Source organism: Lepidochelys olivacea (assembly GCF_965140295.1).
Source record: "Lepidochelys olivacea isolate rLepOli2 genome assembly, chromosome: 19".
NCBI lineage: Eukaryota > Metazoa > Chordata > Testudines > Cheloniidae > Lepidochelys > Lepidochelys olivacea.
Genome location: NC_140429.1, coordinates 11,890,514 through 11,912,130, shown reverse-complemented (window position 1 = coordinate 11,912,130; position 21,617 = coordinate 11,890,514). Strand labels below are relative to the sequence as shown.

General features: G+C 49.0%; 1 protein-coding gene across 1 annotated transcript; it reads left to right on the top strand.

Annotated features, from left to right (window-relative positions):
• Window positions 1–1,196: 1,196 nt before the first annotated feature.
• Window positions 1,197–20,148, top strand: CATSPER4 (cation channel sperm associated 4; the record flags this gene model as incomplete). The annotated part of the gene is made up of 11 exons (XM_084609769.1): window positions 1,197–1,265; window positions 3,029–3,172; window positions 3,591–3,656; window positions 7,999–8,100; window positions 9,764–9,861; window positions 12,181–12,301; window positions 13,236–13,369; window positions 14,283–14,475; window positions 16,231–16,445; window positions 17,749–17,911; window positions 18,212–20,148. The coding sequence occupies 11 exons, from the start codon at window positions 1,197–1,199 to the stop codon at window positions 18,326–18,328; spliced, it is 1,422 nt and encodes a 473-aa protein (XP_084465895.1). The 3' UTR covers window positions 18,329–20,148.
• Between the last annotated feature and the right edge of the window lie 1,469 nt (window positions 20,149–21,617).

Sequence of the window (21,617 nt, the reverse complement as noted above, 5' to 3'; positions counted from 1 at the left end):
ACGCTCGAATATATAAAACTGATTTCTAAAAAAAACGACTTCTATAAATTCGACCTTATTTCATAGTGTAGACATACCCTTAGGCATCTTTATACCAGTGGAAAGTCCGCACTAGGCCCTGCTAGTTCCTGCTCTAACTAGATCAGTAAAAGTCCCATCCCCTAACCGACAAAGTTATACCGGTCCATCCGTGTGATGTGCAGGCCTAAAATGCAGAGAGCAGGCTAGCGTCTGTGGCCTCCAAGTAGGGTGACCAGATGGCAACTGTGGAAAAAACGGGACACGGGGTGTGGGGTAATAGGCGCCTATCGAAGAAAAAGTCCCCAAAAACGGGACTGTCCCTTTAAAAACAGGATGGACGGTCACCCTACCTCCAAAGACCCTAATTCTTCTCTCCCTTACTGTGGGGTCAATCAGGAGTGACTCCACTGGGTCACTGAAGTTACTTCGATTTAAAAGGGGGGGATGAGACCAGATTCCTGCTCCCCCTACCCAGCTCCCCTCTTCTCCAGACCTGCTCCTGGTTTCTGGCTCTTTTTTTTCGGCTCTTCCTTCCTTCTCTCTTTCTCTCTCCGTCCCCAGCAGCCAGCTCCAGCGGTTTGCTCATCCCTCCCCTGCTGTGACAGGAGGGAGCGGTGACCGCAGAGGGAGCGGGCCGGTGATGACATGCTTGGCAGGAGGCATCCATAGGGTTAGAACCGTGATGTCATAATGCTGGTGGCTGACATCAGGCAAGGAGGTGCAGCTCCGAGGCGCCATGCTGGAGCTGAGATGGCTGCTTATCTGGGGTCCCGCCTGGTGAGAGAAAGGGGCTGGTGCCCTCAGCCTGGGGGACAGAGGGGTTTGCAGCCCGTCCCCTTGGGGACCAGCACTCTGCCCACACCCCCCATGCCATCCCTCTTGTGCCTGGAACCACAGAGACCCTGCTCCTCCAGATGTGTCTTCTTCCTGCACATTACAGATGTGCACAGCTGGAAGCCCATGCTGGACCCTGCCTCGCTGCCCCCCTCTGGCCTGTCCCCCAGTGCATGGGAAGCTCATGATGGAGTGGATGTGTAACCCCTGGGGGAGGACAAGCTAGGATGGGCTTGTGGGTGTGAAGGATAACTGGGGCCCAAAGATGGGGTGGGGGTAAGCTGGGGGTGAGGGAAGGGTGTGTGTGACTGCATGTCTCCTACCAGTGGAGGCATCACACCATGCACCAGGAGAAGGAAGCCAAGAAAGTAGAGCTGAAGATCAACTGCAGAGACATCATATGCGTCCAGGTATGCGCTGCCCCCTTCCCCTGCGGGACTGTACCTCCGGCTGCCAGGCGGTTCTCTCAGGGCTGGATCCAAAGCCCACTGCACTGGATTGGGCCCACAGGCATGCAGGAGAGCAGGACTGGGAGATGTCCTACTCTCGCTGCTCCCCATGGCTCTGACAGCTCATGTTAATGATTAACCACCTGTGCCTCTAGTCCCTTTTGCCTGCAGAGCTCCAACCCCCAATAGCGGTGGGACACCCCCATTTACAGGTGGGGAAACTGAGGTCCAGAGGGGGGAAAGTGACTTGGCCGAGGTCACTTGGCATATCGGTTGCAGAGATGGGAATGGAACCCAGGATTCCCAGCCTCCAGGCCCTGCTCTAACCACTACACCAAACTGCCTCCCGTTTCAGTGCTTTATGTTGGCGGCAAGTTGAGCATGTTCATAGTTTACAGGAGCTGGGATGTGCCAAGGAGCCTGTTTGCAGTGGAAGACACTGTCCGTGGGTATATCCGGGTCTTTATCCTGATCCTTTTCTCTTTAGCTGAGCATCCTGTATTGGTACTGGCAAAGGGGGCTCACTCACCATGTGGGGCTACATCTTCATGTGCCCACAGCTGGAGCCGGGTTTTCAAAGGAGCTCAGCTCCCAACATACTGAGCTGTTTGGGGAACCGGGCCATTGCCTTCCTGCTGTGACATGAGGCCCCAGGATGAGACGCTATCTGCGGGGATTGAACCCACAACCTCCGGCTCGCATGCCCTAGTGCTTGAGCAGACAGAGGCAGCTCCGTTGAATGACACTCTTTAGCAGCCTCACAAACCTGTATGTGGTCCAGCGACTTGAGGGCAGAGAAGAGCCACAGTGTGTTAGCCCGGGATGATACTGCAGTGGGCTGACCGCTTGAGCTGGTGGGAGAAACTTAGCAAACCATATTCCATCGGCACATGCAGGTCTGTCCACGCTGGGGCAGTTTCGCTGGAGTTTCAGACTGGGGAAGAAAACTGGGGGAGGTAGGGCGGGGCAGAGGAGGTTCTGACCTTTTCTGAACAAAGTGTTTCAATTTGTTGTTTGGAAACGAATTTTTGTTTAGAATGTTTTGGTTTTTGTATCGTATTCGTATAACGTGGTGAGGAGTCGTCCCTGAACTAGCGGCCTCATTGAGCCACATGTGGTGATGAGTCACTCCCGTGTGAGGCTCCAGCCAATCCGCAAGCCAGGAGCTGGTCAGGTGACTCTCAGGGGAGGTACATAAGCCCCACAGGAGAACGAGCCGCCCAGTCTGGCCAATGTCACTGCGTGGCAAGGAACCATCCGCTGCCTGACAGTGGTGACGGACTCCACAGACCTCGGCCTGCTCTGGCACCAGCTCCAGCCTCGTTCCCAGTCCTGCCCTTGTGCCGATCCATCTCCCGGCCTTACACTTGCCTTGCTCTGGCCCCACTCTTGACTCCTGACTCTGGTTCTGACCTCTGACTCTGGTTCCCAGACTGACCGCCAACGCACCAACCAGTAGGCCCGTCTCCCACTGCTCCAACCATAGGCCTTGCCCATCCATGTCTTGGTTTCTGACAAGGAGAGTTCTGCAAGACAACATTTTTAAAAAGGTTGAAATTGAAACAAAATGGAATTTCCCTCCTCCACACACCCCTTTGCTCCCCACCTGCAACACAACAGGAAAGAAGAGGAGCCCACAACTGGGGCTGAAATTTCTTCCTGCAGACGGCTGGCTCGGCCCACTTCCACCCCGGCGGTGACGCAGCTCTCTGCTTCCCCCCTAGGATAACTGGGATGTGGAGGAGTTTGTCTCAAAGGTGTGCATGGGCAGGTTTCTCAATCATCCCGTCTTTAAAATCATGCTCGCTGCGCTCATCATCTGCAACGCGCTCATCATCGCTAGCCGGACGGAGGTGGAGGTCGAAGAGGTACGTTTGCGATGTCTAAATCGGTTCAGCACGCAGCAAACTCTGAGCAAAGGGAAAGCACAAGCTCAGACTCGGCCTCCTCAGGACTGAGACCAGGACCCTGTTGCGCTAGGCGCTGTCCGTACGCATCGTGAGAGCTGCTGCCCGAAAGAGCTATTTTCATTTCCATGCTTCCTCTCCCCTTTTCCTTTTCTCCTATTCTTCTTCCCATGCTGGTTATATTTAGTGCTTTGCTAAAGACCTTAGGGCTATGCTAATCAGAGAGAGAAAAGACACAGTGGGCCAATCCTTGCTCAGAAAGGGGCGAGAGGGCAAAAGCAGATCAAAGGTCCCTTAATCCTGGGATAGTTGGGTGCAAAGTCAGTGTCTCAGCTTCAGGCTACTTAAGATGAAGTCAGCAGTTAACAACCCAATACAGCGGCTGGGGACCACTGGGGAAAGGAAGGCCTGGCTCTGTCCTCTTTCCCCAGGCAGCCTGGAGCGGGTGAGTGTAGAAGCTGCCACGCTGGCTCTATTCCACAAGTGGATCTCCCTACAGTGGTGTGATTTACCCATGCCAGCTGGGTGGCACTGGAGGATCTGGGCCCCATGAGTTCATTCCCCAGCTCGTGCAGGATTATTTCCTCCTAGTCATTTTCTCACACATTGTGCTTGTTGCTTTCCAAATTTCTGAGCAATACAGCTCCCATTCGTTCATTAGTCTGGAAGCACTGGTCACTGTCCCCGAGTTAAGGCTGAGTGGGTTTTGCACTTCAAGCAAGGCCTCTGCGATGTAGGGAGAAGGCTGCGTGTTCTCCCCACTCCCTCTTTGAGGACTAGATGAATTTTCTGAGCATCTGCAAGTAGATCGTTTAATTCGTTTATGAAAATGTATTTGTATTGAGGTAACACCGAGGAACCCCCAGTCCAGGGTCAGGGCCTCTTTGTGCTAGATGCTGTACAGACAAAGAAGGAAAGATGGTCTCTGCCCCAGACTGTTTATAATCCCCCAGCAGTTGATTCCACCTCTGAGTAGATTTCACTGTCAATGTTTTTCCTCTGCCTAATATTCAGCCACAGTTTTGTCCTTCTAAAGTTTGCTTCACATCACCCTCTTCTATCTAATTAGCTAGAAGATCTCCGAGTCATTGTGGACATAGGCGCTGACTCTGTGGGCCAGGGGAAAAATTAGTGGGTGCTCTGCACCGACTGGCAGCTAAGCTCCCCGCCCCCCTGCCCCACCTCACCTCCTCCTCCGCCTCCTCCCTGAGCGCGCCACGTCCCCGCTCCTCTCCCCTCCCTCCCAGCGCTTGCTGCCGCCAAACAGCTGTAGCAAGCTCGGGGAGGGAGGGGGGAGGAGAGGGAACTTGGCGCACTCAGAGGAGGAGGTGGGGAAGAGGCGGGGCTGGGGCGGGGATTTGGGGAAGGAGTCAAATAGGGGCAAGGAGGGGGCAGAGTTGGGGTGGGGACTTTGGGGAAGGGGTTGGAATGGGGGCAGGGCACGGATGGAGTCGGGGCAGGGGCAGGGAGGGTCAAGCACCCACCGGTGCCATTAGAAGTTGGCGCCTATGATTGTGGAGAGTTCTCTGAAAACATCCACTCAATGTGCAGTGACAGTCAAAACAGCAAACAGAATATTGGGAATCATTAAGAAAGGGATAGATAATAAGACAGAAAATATCATATTGCCTCTATATAAATCCATGGTACGCTCACATCTTGAATACTGCGTGCAGATGTGGTTGCCCCATCTCAAAAAAGATATATTGGAATTGGAAAACGTTCAGAAAAGTGCAACAAAAATTATAAGGGGTATGGAACGGCTTCTGTATGAGGAGAGATTAATAAGAGTGGGACTTTTCAGCTTGGAAAAGAGATGACTAAGGGGGGATATGATAGAGGTCTATAAAACCATGACTGGTGTGGAGAAAGTAAATACGGAAGTGTTAAGTATTCCTTCTCATTACACAAGAACTAGGGGTCACCAAATGAAATTAATAGGCAGCAGGTTTAAAACAAACAAAAGGAAGTATTTCTTCACACAACGCACAGTCAACCCGTGGAACTCCTTGCCAGAGGATATTGTGAAGGCCAAGACTATAACGGGGTTAAAAAAAGAACTAGATAAATTCATGGAGGATAGATCCATCAATGGCCATTAGCCAGGCTGGGCAGGGATGGTGTCCCTAGCCTCTGTTTGCCAGAAGCTGGGAATGGGCAACAGGGGATGGATCACTTGATGATTCCCTGTTCTGTTCATTCCCTCTGGGGCACCTGGCATTGGTCACTGCCAGAAGACAGGATACTGGGCTAGATGGACCTTTGATCTGACCCAATATGGCCATTCTTATGTTCTTATCACCTGCTATTTATTCTTTTCTTCCTATCTTCCTCTTTCAATTCCCAGATGCCAGTCATGTCGCTGACTGCCCTGCTGGAAGGCACTCACAGCGAGGGGCAGCTTAGAAACCCGCAGAGAACAGGACAGAACTAGAGCTAGTTGAAAATTTCCACTGCAAATGTTTTTCAACGGAAAATAGGGTTTTTGCCTAATCAATTATTTTACAAAAAGTGTCTATTTTCTGCCAAAAAAATCATTTTTTTCTCAAAAAAACTGAACACCTGAAAACCATTTTGGGGATGAAAATTGAATTCAGTTTGGAAATACTGCAGCAGTGCCTCATGAGAGTTGTAGTTTATAGAATCATAGAACTGGAAGGGACCATGAGAGGTCATCTAGTCCAGTCCCCTGCATTCAAGGCAGGATTAAGTATTATCTAGATCATCCTGACAAGTGTTTGTCTCATCTGCTCTTAAAAATCTCCAATGATGGAGATTCCACAACCTCCCTAGGCAATTTCTTCCAATGTTTAACCACCCTGACAGTTAGGAAGTTTTTCCTAATGCCCAACCTAACCCTCAGCCTTCTCTTTTCCGGATTAAACAAACACAATTTTTTCAATCTTCCCTCAGAGGTCATGTTTTCTAGACCTTTAATAATTTTTGTTACTCTTCTCCGGACTTTCTCCAGTTTGTCCACATCTTTTCTGAAATGTGGCACCCAGAACTGGACACAACATTCCAAGTTGAAGTCTTATCAGCACAGAGTAGAGCGAAAGAATTACTTCTTGCGTCTTGCGTACAACACTCCTGCTAATGCATCCCAGATTGTTTTATTCCTAAATGGAGTACTTTGCATTTGTCCTTATTTAATTTCATCCTATTTACTTCAGACTATTTCTCCAGTTTGTCCAGATCATTTTGAATTTTAATCCTATCCTCCAAAGTACTTGCAACCCCTCCCAGCTTGGTATCGTTCACAAACTTTATAAGTTTACTCCCTATGCCATTATCTAAATCATTGATGAAGATATTGAACAGAACCGGACCCAGCTTCCAGCTTGACTGTGAAATGCTGATAACTACTCTGTGGGAACAGTTTTCCAACCAGTTATACACCCACGTTATAGGAGTTCCATTTAGGTTGTGTTTCTCTAGTTTGTTTATGAGAAGGTCATCCGAGATAGTATCAAAAGCTTTACTAAAGTCAAGATATATGACATCTACCTCTTCCCTCCTATCCACAAGGCTTGTCACCTGTCAAAGAAAGCTATTAAGTTGGTTTGTCATGATGTGTTCTAGACAAATCCATGCTGATTGTTACTTGTCACCTTATTATCTTCTAGGTGTCTGCAAATTGATTGCTTAATTATTTGCTCCATTATCTTTCTGGTTACTGAAATTGAGCTGACTGGTTTGTAATTCCCCAGGTTGTCCTTATTTCCCTTTTTACAGATGGGCACTATCTTTGCCCTTTTCCAGTCCTCTGGAATCTCACCCGACTGCCATGAATCGCTAATGGTTCAGATATCTCCTCAGTCCGCTCCTTGAGTATTCAGTTGCCTCATATCCACATTCTCCTCTATAGGCCAAGCTCTCTCTGGCTGGACTACATCTCTCATGATGGATCATGGCCAGGCACTCCCATGATACACTGCTTCCTCTCCCCAAGAGAGGAGACTGAGGTGAATCATGGGAGTTGTAGTCTGACCAGGGAACCTGTCTCCTGGAGGAGAAATGGGAGCATGAGACACGGAAATTACAACTCCCATGAGGCAACACAGCAGTATTTCCAGACACAAATATTTTAGTTTTCAGCCAAAATATTTCAGCATTTGAATTTCTGCCAAAAAAAATCAGTTTTTCACAGGAAAAAAAATTGTTTTGACCCTCTTACTCATTCTGTGATTTCTTTTCTTTTTAAAAATTGTCTTTTCTATCCCCAAAGGTTTTTCCTCACCCATATTTTTTCTTGCCCTCTCCTTTTACTATTACCTTTTCTTCAGTCTTTGCAGCACTGTTCTTTGTCTCTCCATTATACATTTTCTCCTTCTGTCCATCATCCCCAGCCCTATGTCCATGTCCCTCCTCCTAGCCCCGAGTCAGCCAGCCACTTAAGCACCTAAGTAATCTCCTCCCTATTCAACAAAGCACTTATGTGTGTGCTGACCTTTAAGCATTTGCATAAATCCCATTGAATTCAAGCCCACCCGTAAGCGCTTTGCTGAACTGAAACTGTCCCCTCACTCTGAGCTAGGACTGATTTTGGTTTTGACCACAGTTGAACAGCGACACAGTGTGAGCAAGACACAAGCAGAGTCCCCTGGGGACATGGTTGAGTTTGTTTTTTCTTGCATCCGATGAAGTGAGCTGTAGCTCACGAAAGCTCATGCTCAAATAAATTGGTTAGTCTCTAAAGTGCCACAAGTACTCCTTTTCTTTTTGTGAAGACAGACTAACACGGCTGTTACTCTGAAACCTGTTTTTTCTTCTGTTTTCTATTGTAGAAATACTATGGGTTGTTCTCTGCCATAGATAACATTGTCCTGACTGTTCTTTCCTGTGAAGTGCTTCTCAACTGGTACTATGGATTCCAGATGTACTGGAAGGTGAGTGCTGAGCACAGCTGTTTAGATCCAATATTTCCTGGGCCATTAGCCACATTCCTGTTATTCTATCGCCCTATTCCCATTATCAGGGTCCCATTGCAACTCTTCCTTGCCCCTCTCCAAAGCCTACAATGTTGTGCCTCGAATTGTATCACTTATCCTACCTGGCCCGCCAGGCTTTGCACAGGTCTTACCGTTCTGCAACATGATCATTGTTAGAGGTCAAAAATAATCATCGCCCTATATTTGATTGGATCAGGTCTATCAATCAAAGTATCGAAAGCAGGGGACATGCTGTCCAGAGGTTAAAGCAGCCAATTGGGAATGAGGACTCCTGGGTTCAACTCTTGGTTATCAGATCACTCGGACCTTGGACAAGTTACTTTGCCTCTCTGTGACTCAGTTGTTCTGTCTGGGTCTAATAATCCTTACCTTCAACAAAGGGGCTTAATTATGCTTTGGGATGAAAGGAACAATATAAGCACTAAGTATATGCAAGATTATTACTTGCTTATAATAGAGAGCATATGTTTTAGATGCTTTGCAGTAAAACTAATACAGATTAAGGGCCTGCTCCTTCTCTTAAAGTCAGTGGGAATGTTACCATTGATTTTTCAGTGAAATGACTAAAAGCATACTTGACAGGCATTTCATATCTGTGTGGAACTGTGAATAACGTCTATGGGCCGTGCCAAGGGCCTTCTGGAATAGAATTGTCTTTAAAAGAAACAAAAACAGTCCAAAAACAATGAGGAGTCCTTGTGGCACCTTAGAGACTAACAAATTTATTTGGGCATACGCTTTCGTGGGCTGTAACCCACTTCATCAGATGCATGGGGTGAAAAAAAGTAGTCAGGTATAAATACACAACACATGAAAAGATGGGAGTTGCCTTACCAAGTGGCAGGTTTCAAAACCAGTCCAGGTTTCAGAGCTAGACACTTACTTACCTAGGGCCCAATTCTCCATTGTCCAGCACCTTGTGTAGTCGTTTGTTTAGTGCAAAGTGGGTGTGGCAGCACTACCATTCGGAGTCAGTGGTGTCGCACGTCCGCTTTGCACTGACGTAAAGGACTCCATCAGGTGTAGGACAGCAGAGAATCAGGCTCTGCATATTTTTCATCCGTCAGACCTCAGAATACTGAAAGGTGGGTAAGTAGCACTAACCTCATTTAACAACTGGGGAAACTGAGGCCCAGCGAGAGTGTCTTGTCCAGCATCACATAGTAAGATCACGACTGATCTGGGAATAGAATGTAAAATCCTTCACATTCTTGATCTGGCGGTGACTGGTAAAATCAGAGTTCAGAGATGTTTTTATGGGTCAGATCCTCATCTGGTATAAGACAGAATTGTCCCATTGATTTCAACAGAGTGATGTGGATTCACACCCGCTGAGGATCTGGCCCTTCTTATTGGCAGGTTTCAAGCTGAGATGCACCCCCTCCCTCTGTTCTTTCATTATTACCATGTATTATATGTATTATGGTAGCTCCTAGAGGCCCCAATGTGGGATCAGGGCCCCGTTTTGCAAAGTGCTGTGCAAAAATACAGTCCCTGCCCCAGGAGCTTACAGTGTCATTGCTCCTAGGGCCTGTGCCGACCAGCCCTGCTGTGAAAGCTTGTCCTCTGCTTCTCAGGGTGGGGTTTTCTCTTCCCGCAGGATGGCTGGAACGTCATCAATTTTTTTATCGTGGCATATCTCTGTGTGGGGCCTTTCATCTCTGTGCTGAACAACCAAAAGATTTTCTGGGTCCTCAGGTAGGGAAAGGGCTACTTTGTCTTAAAGCTTGTCAAGCTGTTATTATTTGTTTGTTGACAAGATCTTGGTAAAACACAGATCAGGCCCCATTCTGCGAAGTGCACATATTCCTAGGATGTGTCTACCCTGCAGTTAGCGGTATAGCTGCAGCATGTGTGGACATATCTATTGGCTCAAAGGTGGATCCAATTGTTTGACTACAGACATGTTTTGTTCTTAAAAATGTTCAAGAGTCCAAATAACCAAACATAGCCAAATTTATTGTCCCAGGAAACACAGTACAATATGGAAAGGAGACACAGATGCCCTCCTTCCGGAAAGCAAATTCTTGCAGCATGTCCACCTTACACAGCCGGCGTGCTTCCAAGATTTGCATTTCAGCTAATAGCATTTAAAGGTTGATTTTCCAAGTTACAAAACTTTTCACACATCACTCAAATCCAACCCACGCTGTTCCTTAACTTGCTGTTCTGAACTTTCCTTCTCTTCGTTTTGGATACCGGCATTCCAGGTACTGCTCTGAGAAAGTACCTCCCCAGCTCGAACCAGGCAGAACATTCATGTATTTTGCCTTTGACAGGTTCCCTATTTTCTAATGCCAAAGCACACTTTAGCTTTGCAAAGTGCTGTGAGATACCTGACGTCGGTGAACAGAATTGTGGGAAGAGCAGAATACTTAACATAACTTCCCAACACTTATATTCATTCCGTGCACATAATACTTATAAGCCTGGTGTATACTATGCCTAACATACATACATTGGCTAACATACCCCAGCTAGCTTTGATCTGGCTACCGCCAATAACAGCAGCGATGCTGCAGCAGCATGGGTTGTACAATGCCACTCAGGACCCTGGCGATGTAGTCAAATGACTAGCCCATGCTATCACCTATGCTGTTGCCCATCCACTGATATTGTTACTGAAGCTAGCTAAATCAAAGCTAGCTCAGGTATATCTACTATGCTGCAGTCACACCTCTGACTGCAGTGAAGACATACTCTAGTAAGAGACAGTCCCTGCCCCAAAGAGCTTACAGTCTCGATAAGTCAGACAAAAGGTGGGAGGGGAAACTGTGGCATGCAGTGAGGCAGTGACTTGCCCAGAGTTGCACCGCCAGTCAGTGGCAGAATTGAGAGCTCCTGAGGGTATTGCTGGTTGGGACTTGTTCGACAAATTGTTTTTGAAAAATTGAAAAAATGCCAATTTGTCAAGACAGAAACTGTTTGCAAAACAGGGTTGGGTTTGGCGAATCTCCCGACTCGATAAAAATGTTCAGGAAACGTTTTAGAACCATCAAAATGTTTCGTTTCAATGCTTTCGGAAAGAAAACGCCCAGTTTTCTGGTTCAGAACAGCATTTCATTTCAGAATTTAAGCTAATGAGACCGAAAAAAAGTTCCAAAAGAGAGGAGGTGAAAAAAAGGTTGGAATCAAAACCAAAATATTTCAAAATGATTGGGAAAAAATGGTTTCAATTGACCCACTGTGGGGAAAAAAAGGTTTCGATTGACCCAATGTGGGGAAAAAATATTGCTTCATTTAGCAAATATTGGTGAATTTTCAACGTTTCATCCCGATCTGAGATGGGACAAAGTTTGGGACTCTTGAGAGGGAACAACGTTTCCTGCCCAGCTCTGGCTGAGTCCCAGCGTTGGAGCCTGAGCTCTCTCCAGACCGAAGTGGGTCTCTAAGAAAGAAAATGATCCCGGGCAGAGCAACCCCAGCACTGCACTGCAAGTCCCGGTGTCTACAGCAAACTTGGAGTCCACTCGTGGGAATGTCGGCCTCATTGACGTGTCCCCGCTCCCACAGTAAATTTGGGTGAGGTTACGCTTGAAACGCTGCAACGGCACAGCTGCGATGCTTCAGGACAGCCACTTGTTACCGCGACCAGAGGATTAATTACTGTCACTGTAATTAATCCCTCTGCCTGAGGCAGTCGCTAGGTCAAGGGAAGAATTCTTCCATCGACCTAGCGCTGTCGACACCAGGGGTTAGGTCGGCTTAACTGCGTTGCTCGGGGGTGTGGATTTTTCACACCCCTGAGTGCCGTAGCAGGTCGACTTAACTTTTGCGTGTTGACTGGGCCATAGTGGCAGAGCTGGGTGTGGAATCCAGAAAATCCTGGCTAGCAGATTTCTGCTCTCGTTCCTGTGTTGAGCTATGCTGTCCTTGCTGGCCTGAGCCGTGGGAGGAGCTGCTTGGATTCTGGAAGCCCCGAAAGATTCTTCCAATGGTTTTTCTTCGAAGTCACATGGACCTGGCATCATCTCCCTACCGGCACACGCTGCTCACGACTCCTCTGTCTCTTCTCAGGGTGATGAGGCTGATGCATGTCTGCACGCTGGTCAAGGGGCTGGCCAGGATCATCCGGGTGATCCTACAGTCCATCCCAGACATGACCAACATCATGGTCCTGCTCTTTGCCATCATGCTGGTGAGCTAGTCAAGCCCTTTGGGTGGGGCCCAGTATAAAACTGGAGTTCTCCCTCCTTCCTTCCCTTTCCACTTCCCTTCTTCTCCTCTATGTCTTTCCTCTTCTCCTTTCATTCCACTTCCTCCTGTTTCCCGTCCCCTCCACCGTGGGCCTTCTGGTTGGAAGCACCACACAGTGCTGTGCCGGGGGTCCACAAACAGCGGTGGGAGCTGGCCTGTTTGTGAATGGCATCAAAGAGCCTTCATCTTAACCTGGTGCAGTAAGCGGGAGATCCACAGGCGCCGCCTTCCTCCTTGCCCCAGGGGTGCTCAACCCCGGCTCCGCCCCCGGCTCCACCCCCGGCCCCACCCCTGCCCCACCCCTTCCCCCAAGCCTCCCGCCCTGCCTCTTCCCACTCACTTCCGTCCTGTTCCTGCTCCCACCCTTGCCTCCCAGCACCTCCTGCATGCCCCAGAACAGCTGATTGCGGCAGGCGGGAGGTGCCAGGAGGGAGGGGGAGAAGTTGATTGGTGGGTGGTGGGCGGGAGGCACTGGAGGGGAGTGGGGAAGGGGGAGCTGGCTGCCGGTGGGTGCTAAGCACCCACTAATTTTTTTCCATGGGTGCTCCAGCCCTGGAGCTCCCCCAGAGTCGGCGCCTATGAGGAGATCTGGTTAGGGATATCTGAGCTGCCTGTGGACTCTACCAGGGGTAGATTAAGGTAGCAGCTGGATGGTGAAAGGGTGTGGATCAGCCTAGAACAAGCACAGAGTTCAAGGAGAGAGAGAGAGAAACCTAGTTCCGGAAACGCCCACCTGCCTCCGAGCCCTAGTCTGTGAGGGGTTTGTTTTACGGTAGATTTGTGGGAGGTGGCTGCTCATTTTAGCTGTCTGAGGCTGACCATGGGTCTCGGGCTGGAGCTGGCCAGAGCTTCCGGCCAGCGCTGTCTCTCTGCAGGTCTTCTCAGTGTTTGGAGTGACTCTGTTTGGAAATCTGGTCCCGATGCACTTTGGAAATCTAGGGGCGGCTTTGTATTCGCTCTTCACCTGCCTCACGCAGGACGGATGGATGAACATATACGAGACCTTTGTGTGAGTGAACACGTTAGGTTTCAGATGAATCCCCACATCCACCATAGGGAAACAAGCCCCCCCCAGCATATTCTTGCAAGAGGAGTGCACCCCCACTGACAAACACACACAAGCAAACAGCACAATGCTCTCCTCCTCTTTGCAATACACAGACACACCCAGAGATAGCTAATGCGTGCACACGGACACAGGCCGCTAACCCACAAGCCGGTAATGTAATCCATACTAGGAGAGTGAGTGTGGGTCTTTGGGCTCCTTCCATCTCGGAGGATAAGAGCCTACTACAAGTACCACCTAACAACTTCCCTCCTTTAGCTCAGGTGGTAGAAACTGATGCCATTGGTGCTAAAGATTTGGGGTTCAAGCTCTGCTGGTGACCCATGGCGGTGGATTGTTACGTAGATACAAGCAAGCCTCTGCGGTCAAACCCTTTCCTTTGTCCTAATTATTTCAAGCCAATTTGAGAGGGTCTTTAATTGTGATCCGAGCAGGGGGCAAAGCCTGGGGTGTTTGGGCAGAAGTTAGGGTGACCAGATAGCAAGTGTAAAATATCGGGATGGCGGTGGGCGGTAATAGGTGCCTATATTAAAAAAGCCCCCAAAATCGGGACTGTCCCTATAAAATCAGGACATCTGGTCACACTAGCAGAAGTGGGAAGTCTGACCCCCATGTGGGACCTTGGATGGCCTGCTTTTCCTTTCACATGGGGGGTGAGAGGGAAATGCAGGAGGTTCCCTCTAGTTGGGGCTTAGAGGAAGATTGGCAGGACTGCTTCCCTTCTCCTGATTTGGGAAACAGAGGGGGGATGGGTGGGGCTCCCCTCTGCATAAGTCTCTGAAGGCTTTACAGGAAGGTTTTGCAGAGTATCCCTGCTGCTCACCCCCATGAATGAAATTCCTTCTGTCCCCATCAGGGAAGAGGGGATCGCCCTGAAAATAGGGGGTGCCCTTTACTTTTTCATCTTCATCACGGGCGGGGCCTTTATCTGCACCAACCTGCTGGTGGCCGTGGTGACGTCAAATCTCGAGCAGACAATGCTCACCTACGCCGAGGAGAAGAAGAAAAGAGACCAGCTCCTCTACCCTGACAAGTATGTGGACCAGGAGGTGAGTGCCGGGCGCAGCCAGTGTGATGGTTGAATCCTGAGGCTTTTGCTCAGGTTTTGCTCCCCACTAGGAGTTATACCTGAGTAAGGACTGTGTGAACATTGATGAAGGAAGAACCTCAAGATCTGGCCCTAGAGTATTAAAGCAAAGCACTGTAGCTTGAAAAAATTCAAAGATCCTGCATTTTAGGGTGAGCTACAGACCAAAACACAAATGCCCCAAAATCAAAATTTGGAAATGCTGCCATGGTGCCTCATGGGAGTTGTAGTTCAGTTGCTGTATGTTCCCATTCACGTCTATGGGTTGGGCTCCCCAGCCAGACTACATCTCCCATGATGCACTGCCTTGTCTCTCCAAAAGGGGAGCCTGTGGTGCATCGTGAGAGGTGTAGTCTGACCAGGGAGCCCCTTTTTTGACCAGCTGTACTACAGTCTCCTATTGGGGATCGCATTCCTGTGCTGAGAGCCAGCACAAGGTCTGGGCACTCTACTGAAAATCGGTATTGGAGGCTTGAGGGTACGTCTACACTACAAGAAAAAGCAACCGGCAGCAGCGAGTCTCAGAGCCCGGGTCACCTGACTCAGGCTCCCGGAGCTTGTGCCTTGGGGCTAAACATAGAGTGTAGGTGACTGGGTTTGGGTTTGAGCCCAAGCTTTGAAACCCTCCCACTGCACTGGGTTTCAGAGCCTGAGGTCCAGCCCGAGTGGGAAAAGCCACACTGCTGGTTTTAGCCCTGCAGCGCAAGCTCGAGTCAGTTGACCCAGGCTCTGAGACTTGCTCCCCCGAGTTCTTTTTGCAGCATAGACATACCCTTCAGGACATTCATATGGTGTCTGGAACCTGCACACAGGTTAACTTCACCAGGGAAGAGCCATTATGCCTGCACAGCATGGCAGTGGTTGAGCGCGACCCAGTCCCTTCTCTGAGCTCATCAAGAAAGGTACCAACCAGAGCTGAGCAAAGTTCCAGAATTTCTGTCCCAGGGGAAATCCCAATAGGTCAACATTTGCTTGAGTCCCAAATTGTGAGGACATGTCAAAACCCCGACGCTTTGCTCAGGGTGAAATATTCTGAAACATTTCAGTTTGACATTTTCAATCAAAATTAAACACTTCAGCTGTCTGAAAGAGAAATGTCTCATTTTGGTTCTTTGAACTAAATCAAAACCCTTTATTTCGAGCCAGTTTGACATTAAACTGCAGTGTGCCTTATTGTGACACATTGCTTCGTGAGATTTATATTTCAGAAGCCTGATACACCCATTCTTCACGACTGGCCAGATCCCTGGTTGAACAAAATATCTTACAATGCACCATGTGATTCCTGGGAAGCACCACACAGCTGGTTTAGAGGGGAGTTCATAATATCGTCCCTCAAAGAGCCCAGTCCGTTGGAGAGAATACGCTACAATAGGGAGGTGCAGTTTAGTGTTGCAACTGGCTCAAAAAGAAAAATTTGGGGTCAGTTCCATAAAATGAAATACTCTGATTGGGGTTGAACCAACTTGGATCGTTCCTAACAAAATCAAAAAAATGTCAGCAAAATTGACATTTTCCTGTGGAAAATTTTGATGTTTGTGGAAACTGCATTTTCTATTGGAAAATTCCATGGGCGACAGGGGATGGATCACTTGGTGATTCCCTGTTCTGTTCATTCCCTCTGGGGCACCTGGCATTGGCCGCTGTTGGAAGACAGGATACTGGGCTGGATGGACCTTTGGTCTGACCCAGTATGGTTGTTCTTATGTTCCTTCAGTCCAATGTTGGGGATGACGACTCATCTCCGGAGCTGAACCTGGTGCATTTGAAAGCAGTGATGCAGGATACAGCCATGACACATCGCCAGATGCCACTGATCTATGGCAACCTGGGCAACCTGACTGAAGCTACCTGTGATGATTTCTGTCTCATCTTGGAAGGGATCCAAGAGAACCTGAAACGATACAAAGAGATCCGGGATGAGCTTAGCACGTAGGTCCTTCCGCGCACACCCCTCTCCTGTGCCGGGTTTGGGATCTCCCTGGTGGGCAGGGTCAGGGTCAACTTAGTTATATTTCACTTCATCAAAGCAACACAGGGCAGATGCAGCCACCCAGACTCCAGAGAGGGAGACCTATGTGCCGTGGGGGGAAAGCTAAGTCCATGATCGTGTGAGTGGCTGGGTGGGGCTTATGGCTCTCAGTTGACAGATCTTCCGGTATTAACATTACACCTTTGAAAGTGCCATGTTTTGGGTTCTGTGGCAGGAGAGTACTGGTGGAAGAGCATGACTTTGAAACCCAGGGAGGAGAGTTGGTGGGTAAAGGGCAAAGCTCAGAGCCTTGGCCCTAGGACCATTAGAGAATTGGAGGATGATGTACTCAGTGGTGGCAGAAGCTCGTGGTTCCGCTGTCTGTGTAAGAACGGGCTATCAGCATTGGGGTACGGGCTGTCGTACCCTCGGGGCAAGACTATAGTAACAGAGCGGGCACAGCTTCCTCAAGCTGCCCCCCATCATCATGCCTCAGCCTTACCTTGGGGATCACCTCTAGGGCATTCAGCCTCCACGGTCCATCAAGTCCTAGGCTCCTTCACTGAAACCGCCAACAGGGCCCACAGCATGCTCATCGCTGTTTGTTCTGGACACTTCTCCACTAACCCTGTGTTGAGACCACCAAGGTCATGTCCTACAGGCATCTCTGTCACTCCTAATCTAGGACGGATGCAGACCTGCAAGGTAGAGGCGGTGAGCCCCACTGCTATCTCCTGAGCTATCTAGTCCTCTGGCTGACTAGTACTTGATGAGGGGAGCTTCTAGGCTTGGGGCCTCTGGAGCAGAACTTCTTGGGTGACAGTTCTTGATCTCAATAGCATGGAGGGGACAGTATGTCAGCATCTAGCCTGGGAGATGAAGTTTGGAAGGAGATGGCCTGACCCAAAGCCCAGTGGAAAGACGCCCAGCAGTGTCAGTGGGCTGTGATGCAGGACCATACTGCTTTAATGGTTGAACCTTACTGTCATGGGGTCCAGGAAAGAGAGCTTGGGGCATGTGGTGGTGAAGTTTCCTGGGGAAGGAGAATCTGAAGTGGTGATCTTAAGGTCTCATTCCCTACTGCCTTGAGGATGGGAGAGTGGAAGACTAGGCCATTTGGGGAGTGGAAGCCCTGCAGTAGAGACTTGGAGATGAGTGTGTTTGGTGGTGGAAGTGGATTTTCTCAGAGCTGCAGAAGAACTGGGGGTGAATGTACTTGCTGGCAGAAGCTCACTGCTTACCTACCCGGCTTGGTCCCCACAGAATAGTCAAGGAGGTAAGGTCCATTGCATTCAATAAAGAACAGGAGGAGGAGAGGGTGCTGAGAAACATGCAGAACACCAACATCTCCGATGGCCTGCTTTGCAACGAGGTGGCTGCTGGGAGGTCTGGAGATATCCTGTCCACGCTGATGACTCTGGAGAAGGTACAGTATAGAGCCAGATCTTCAGATGGTGTCAGTGGAGGTGCCTACGCCTCGTGCTCTCTCTCTCTGCCCCAGGGTGAATTTCACTCCCTGTGCAGGGCTATGCGCCCTCCGCGCTGACTGATTTCAGCTGCAGTTGAAAGTACCGTGGCCCCTTTGCATGAAATGTGCAGCTAGCATAAGATCCCAAACCTCTTGGAGGAGGGCAAGGGACTGCAGGGGTAAAGGCAGCAGTCTGGTTTCTGCGCTGGGGTAGAACTGGCCTGTGCTTATCAGCCTTGTTCTTTTTCCCTTCGGTAGGCGAACATGATTGACCCAGAGGATGTCACGGCATCGGGGTACCACAGGGGGGCAGTGAAGATGGCCTTCCTGAAAGCCCGGCGCCATTCTCTTCTCAGCCAGTCAGTCCCTCCTTAGCCGTGCTGGAGTGGGGCCACGGAGCTGTGAGTGGGAATCGGCCCCTGGACCGTGCAACTGAGGAGCTGTTAGCGGAGCTGCGGCGTAAATGCTTCCTTTGTAGCAAGGGGGGATTTATTTGCTTTGCTGAGGAGACGCTTCTGTCTTTGGGATACCGAGGAGCGAGTGTGGACAAGGGGTCAGCGCTCCAAGGACCACGCATCATGAAATACTAGCTTCTAGGTGGACAAAGCCAGACCTGGAGGAGTGGCAGGAGACTGGATTAATGCCAGGTCTGTCAGGTTTGCTGAGTCCATTTGGATGACTCTGATCTGGCCTGGAGTGTCTCTTGGATGGAGACCATGTCCAGAGTATTCATGGTCTGGTGCCTCCAAAGCACAAAGCAAAGAACATCAGGGAGAGAAGAGTTGCTGCAGAGCCCGTGCCTGTGGTCAGAGCACCGGCTCCCACCCTCTTTCCCAGAGCACTTGGGCATGTGTCTGTGTAAGTCTTGGGGGAATTCACCTTTGGGTACCTTTGTATAGGTGAGAACAGAGCCCTCCAGGTGGTAAGAGCAGGGATGCAGGATGAAGCATTGGGTGTTCATGCTTGTGCCTGTAAAAAGGGGATTCTCTTGCAGCATCAGGAGCGGACGCAATGTCTAAATCTGGGAAATGTGTGGTGGAGCAGAAGATGTATCCATCCCGTTGTCCTGGCTGATGTCTCCTTGAGACTCTACCGACAGGCAGCTACAGGGAAGTCCAGGGCTAGTTTGCGCAGGCCCTGTCCTGTGCAGTGAGTGGAAAAGGGCTGATGAAATTATTTTCCACTTTTAATACCCATTATCAAGTTCTGGACCATGTTCTCTGCCTTGGCTGCTCGTGATGGTGAATGACACAACCCAGTGAGGTGCTGACATGTCTCCTGTATGGGATTGTTTGACTTTCCAAAGCCAGGAGGTGCTCCGTCTCACATCTGCATTTCCCACCCAGTGCTCTGCAAACTCCAGGCGCGGAAGGAGATTGCTCTGCTTCAGCTGTGTCTGCCCCCATGTTCGCTGGACTGGATGCACTCTAGCACTCATGTAGCCATGCATTAAAATGAGCAGTGTCTGGGGAAAGTAGCTGGTGCCAGCATATTTGAGGCTAATACTTGTCAAGAAATGCATGGCTCGTGTCGATCAGCTGTGATGCTTGTGCTGGTCTCGGATGAATGATCATAATAAAGAACATTGAGCTATGTTTCTGTGGCCGTTATGTTCCCGTTTCACCTTGTTCAGTGTTTTGAGTCTAAAGGATGTCTGCCCTGTGACTGCAGTATATGTGTGACATTCTATAGCTTGGGGGAGCATCCTGTAACCCCCCTATTCCTCATTTTTATATAATTGTGATCTTACGTATAAAGCAGGCCACGTGAGGTATCAGCGTAAAGGCTTTGATCTGCTGAAAATCATTTCTCTATCCATATATGTGTATCATTAATGCATATGAAGTTATGAGAATTGTGTTGGATGGTTTTCACTAAAACATGCTGTAAGTTGGGTAAGCAGCCAGATATTAGCTCCTCGGAGGCAACAGCAAGGGAAGTAACCAACACCCGGGCAAGGTGACAAACAACCATTGTCCACCAAGGGAGCTACAATTCAATGACCCACCTACATGAGGCCACATGCTCAGCCTTGCCTGGAGACTCAGCAATGCTCCCCAAGCACATGGGACTGAAGCTATAAAACAGAACACAGTGGCCACATTCTGGGCCTTTCTCCTTCACCCACCTATGCTGCAAGCAACAAGGACACTGAACAAGACTTGGGACTACAACAGAGGAGACTGGCCCAGATTTAAGGGACAAATCTGTATAGTAAGGACTGCAGTATCCAGTGGGGTGAGAAAAACTGCTTAATCTACATGTTGCCCAGTCTAATAGGGTTCAGAGATTAGACTGCATGCTTATATTTTCTTTTCTTTTGGTAACTAACTCTGACTTTTTGCCTAACAGTTATAGTCACTTAAAATCTATCTTTTGTAGTCAATAAATTTGTTTAACTGTTTATCTTTACCAATCAGTTTATATGAAGTGTGGGGCAAATCTTCTCAGGTTTTGCAAAGACTGGTGTATATCTACTTTCCATTGATGAAGTGGTGAACCAATTAATAGATCTGCATTGCTCACCTTGAGTAGTGCAAGGTGGTATATTACTAGGGTACAGTGCCTGTCCTGTAGTAGGTGACTTCTGGGAACTCTTCTGGCTCTGTCAATCTGTTTCTTCACTTCAGCAGGTGGGTATTGTAGTTCTAAGAATGCTTGATAGAGATCTTGTAGGTGTTTGTCTCTGTCTGAGGGGTTGGAGCAAATGTGGTTGTATCGTAGAGCTTGGCTGTAGACAATGGACCATGTGGTGTGGTCTGGGTGAAAGCTGGAGGCATGTAGGTAGGAATAGCAGTCAGTAGGTTTCCGGTACAGGGTGGTGTTTATGTGACCATCGCTTATGAGCACTGTAGTGTCCAGGAAGTGGATCTCTTGTGTGGACTGGTCCAGGCTGAGGTTGATGGTGGGATGGAAATTGTTGAAATCATGGTGGAATTCCTCAAGGGCTTCTTTTCCATGGGTCCAGATGATGAAGATGTCATCAATATAGTGCAAGTAGAGTAGGGGCGTTAGGGGACGAGAGCTGAGGAAGCGTTGTTCTAAGTCATCCATAAAAGTGTTGGCATACTGTGGGGCCATGTGTGTACCCATAGCAGTGCCGCTGATTTGAAGGTATACATTGTCCCCAAATGTGAAATAGTTATGGGTGAGGACAAAGTCACAAAGTTCAGCCACCAGGTTTGCCCAGAAGTCATCTACTACAGGACAGGCCTAACAAAGAAAATAACAGAACGTCACTAGCCGTCATCTTCAGCCCCCAACTAAAACCTCTCCAACGCATCATCAAGGATCTACAACCTATCCTGAAGGACGACCCATCACTCTCACAAATCTTGGGAGACAGGCCAGTCCTTGCCTACAGACAGCCCCCCAACCTGAAGCAAATATTCATCAGCAACTACATACCACACACCAGAACCACTAACCCAGGAACCTATCCTTGCAACAAAGCCCATTGCCAACTGTGCCCACATATCTATTCAGGGGACACCATCATAGGGCCTAATAACATCAGCCACACTATCAGAGGCTCGTTCCCTTGCACATCTACCAATGTGATATATGCCATCATGTGCCAGCAATACCCCTCTGCCATGTACATTGGTCAAACTGGACAGTCTCTATGTAAAAGAATAAACGGAAACAAATCAGACATCAAGAA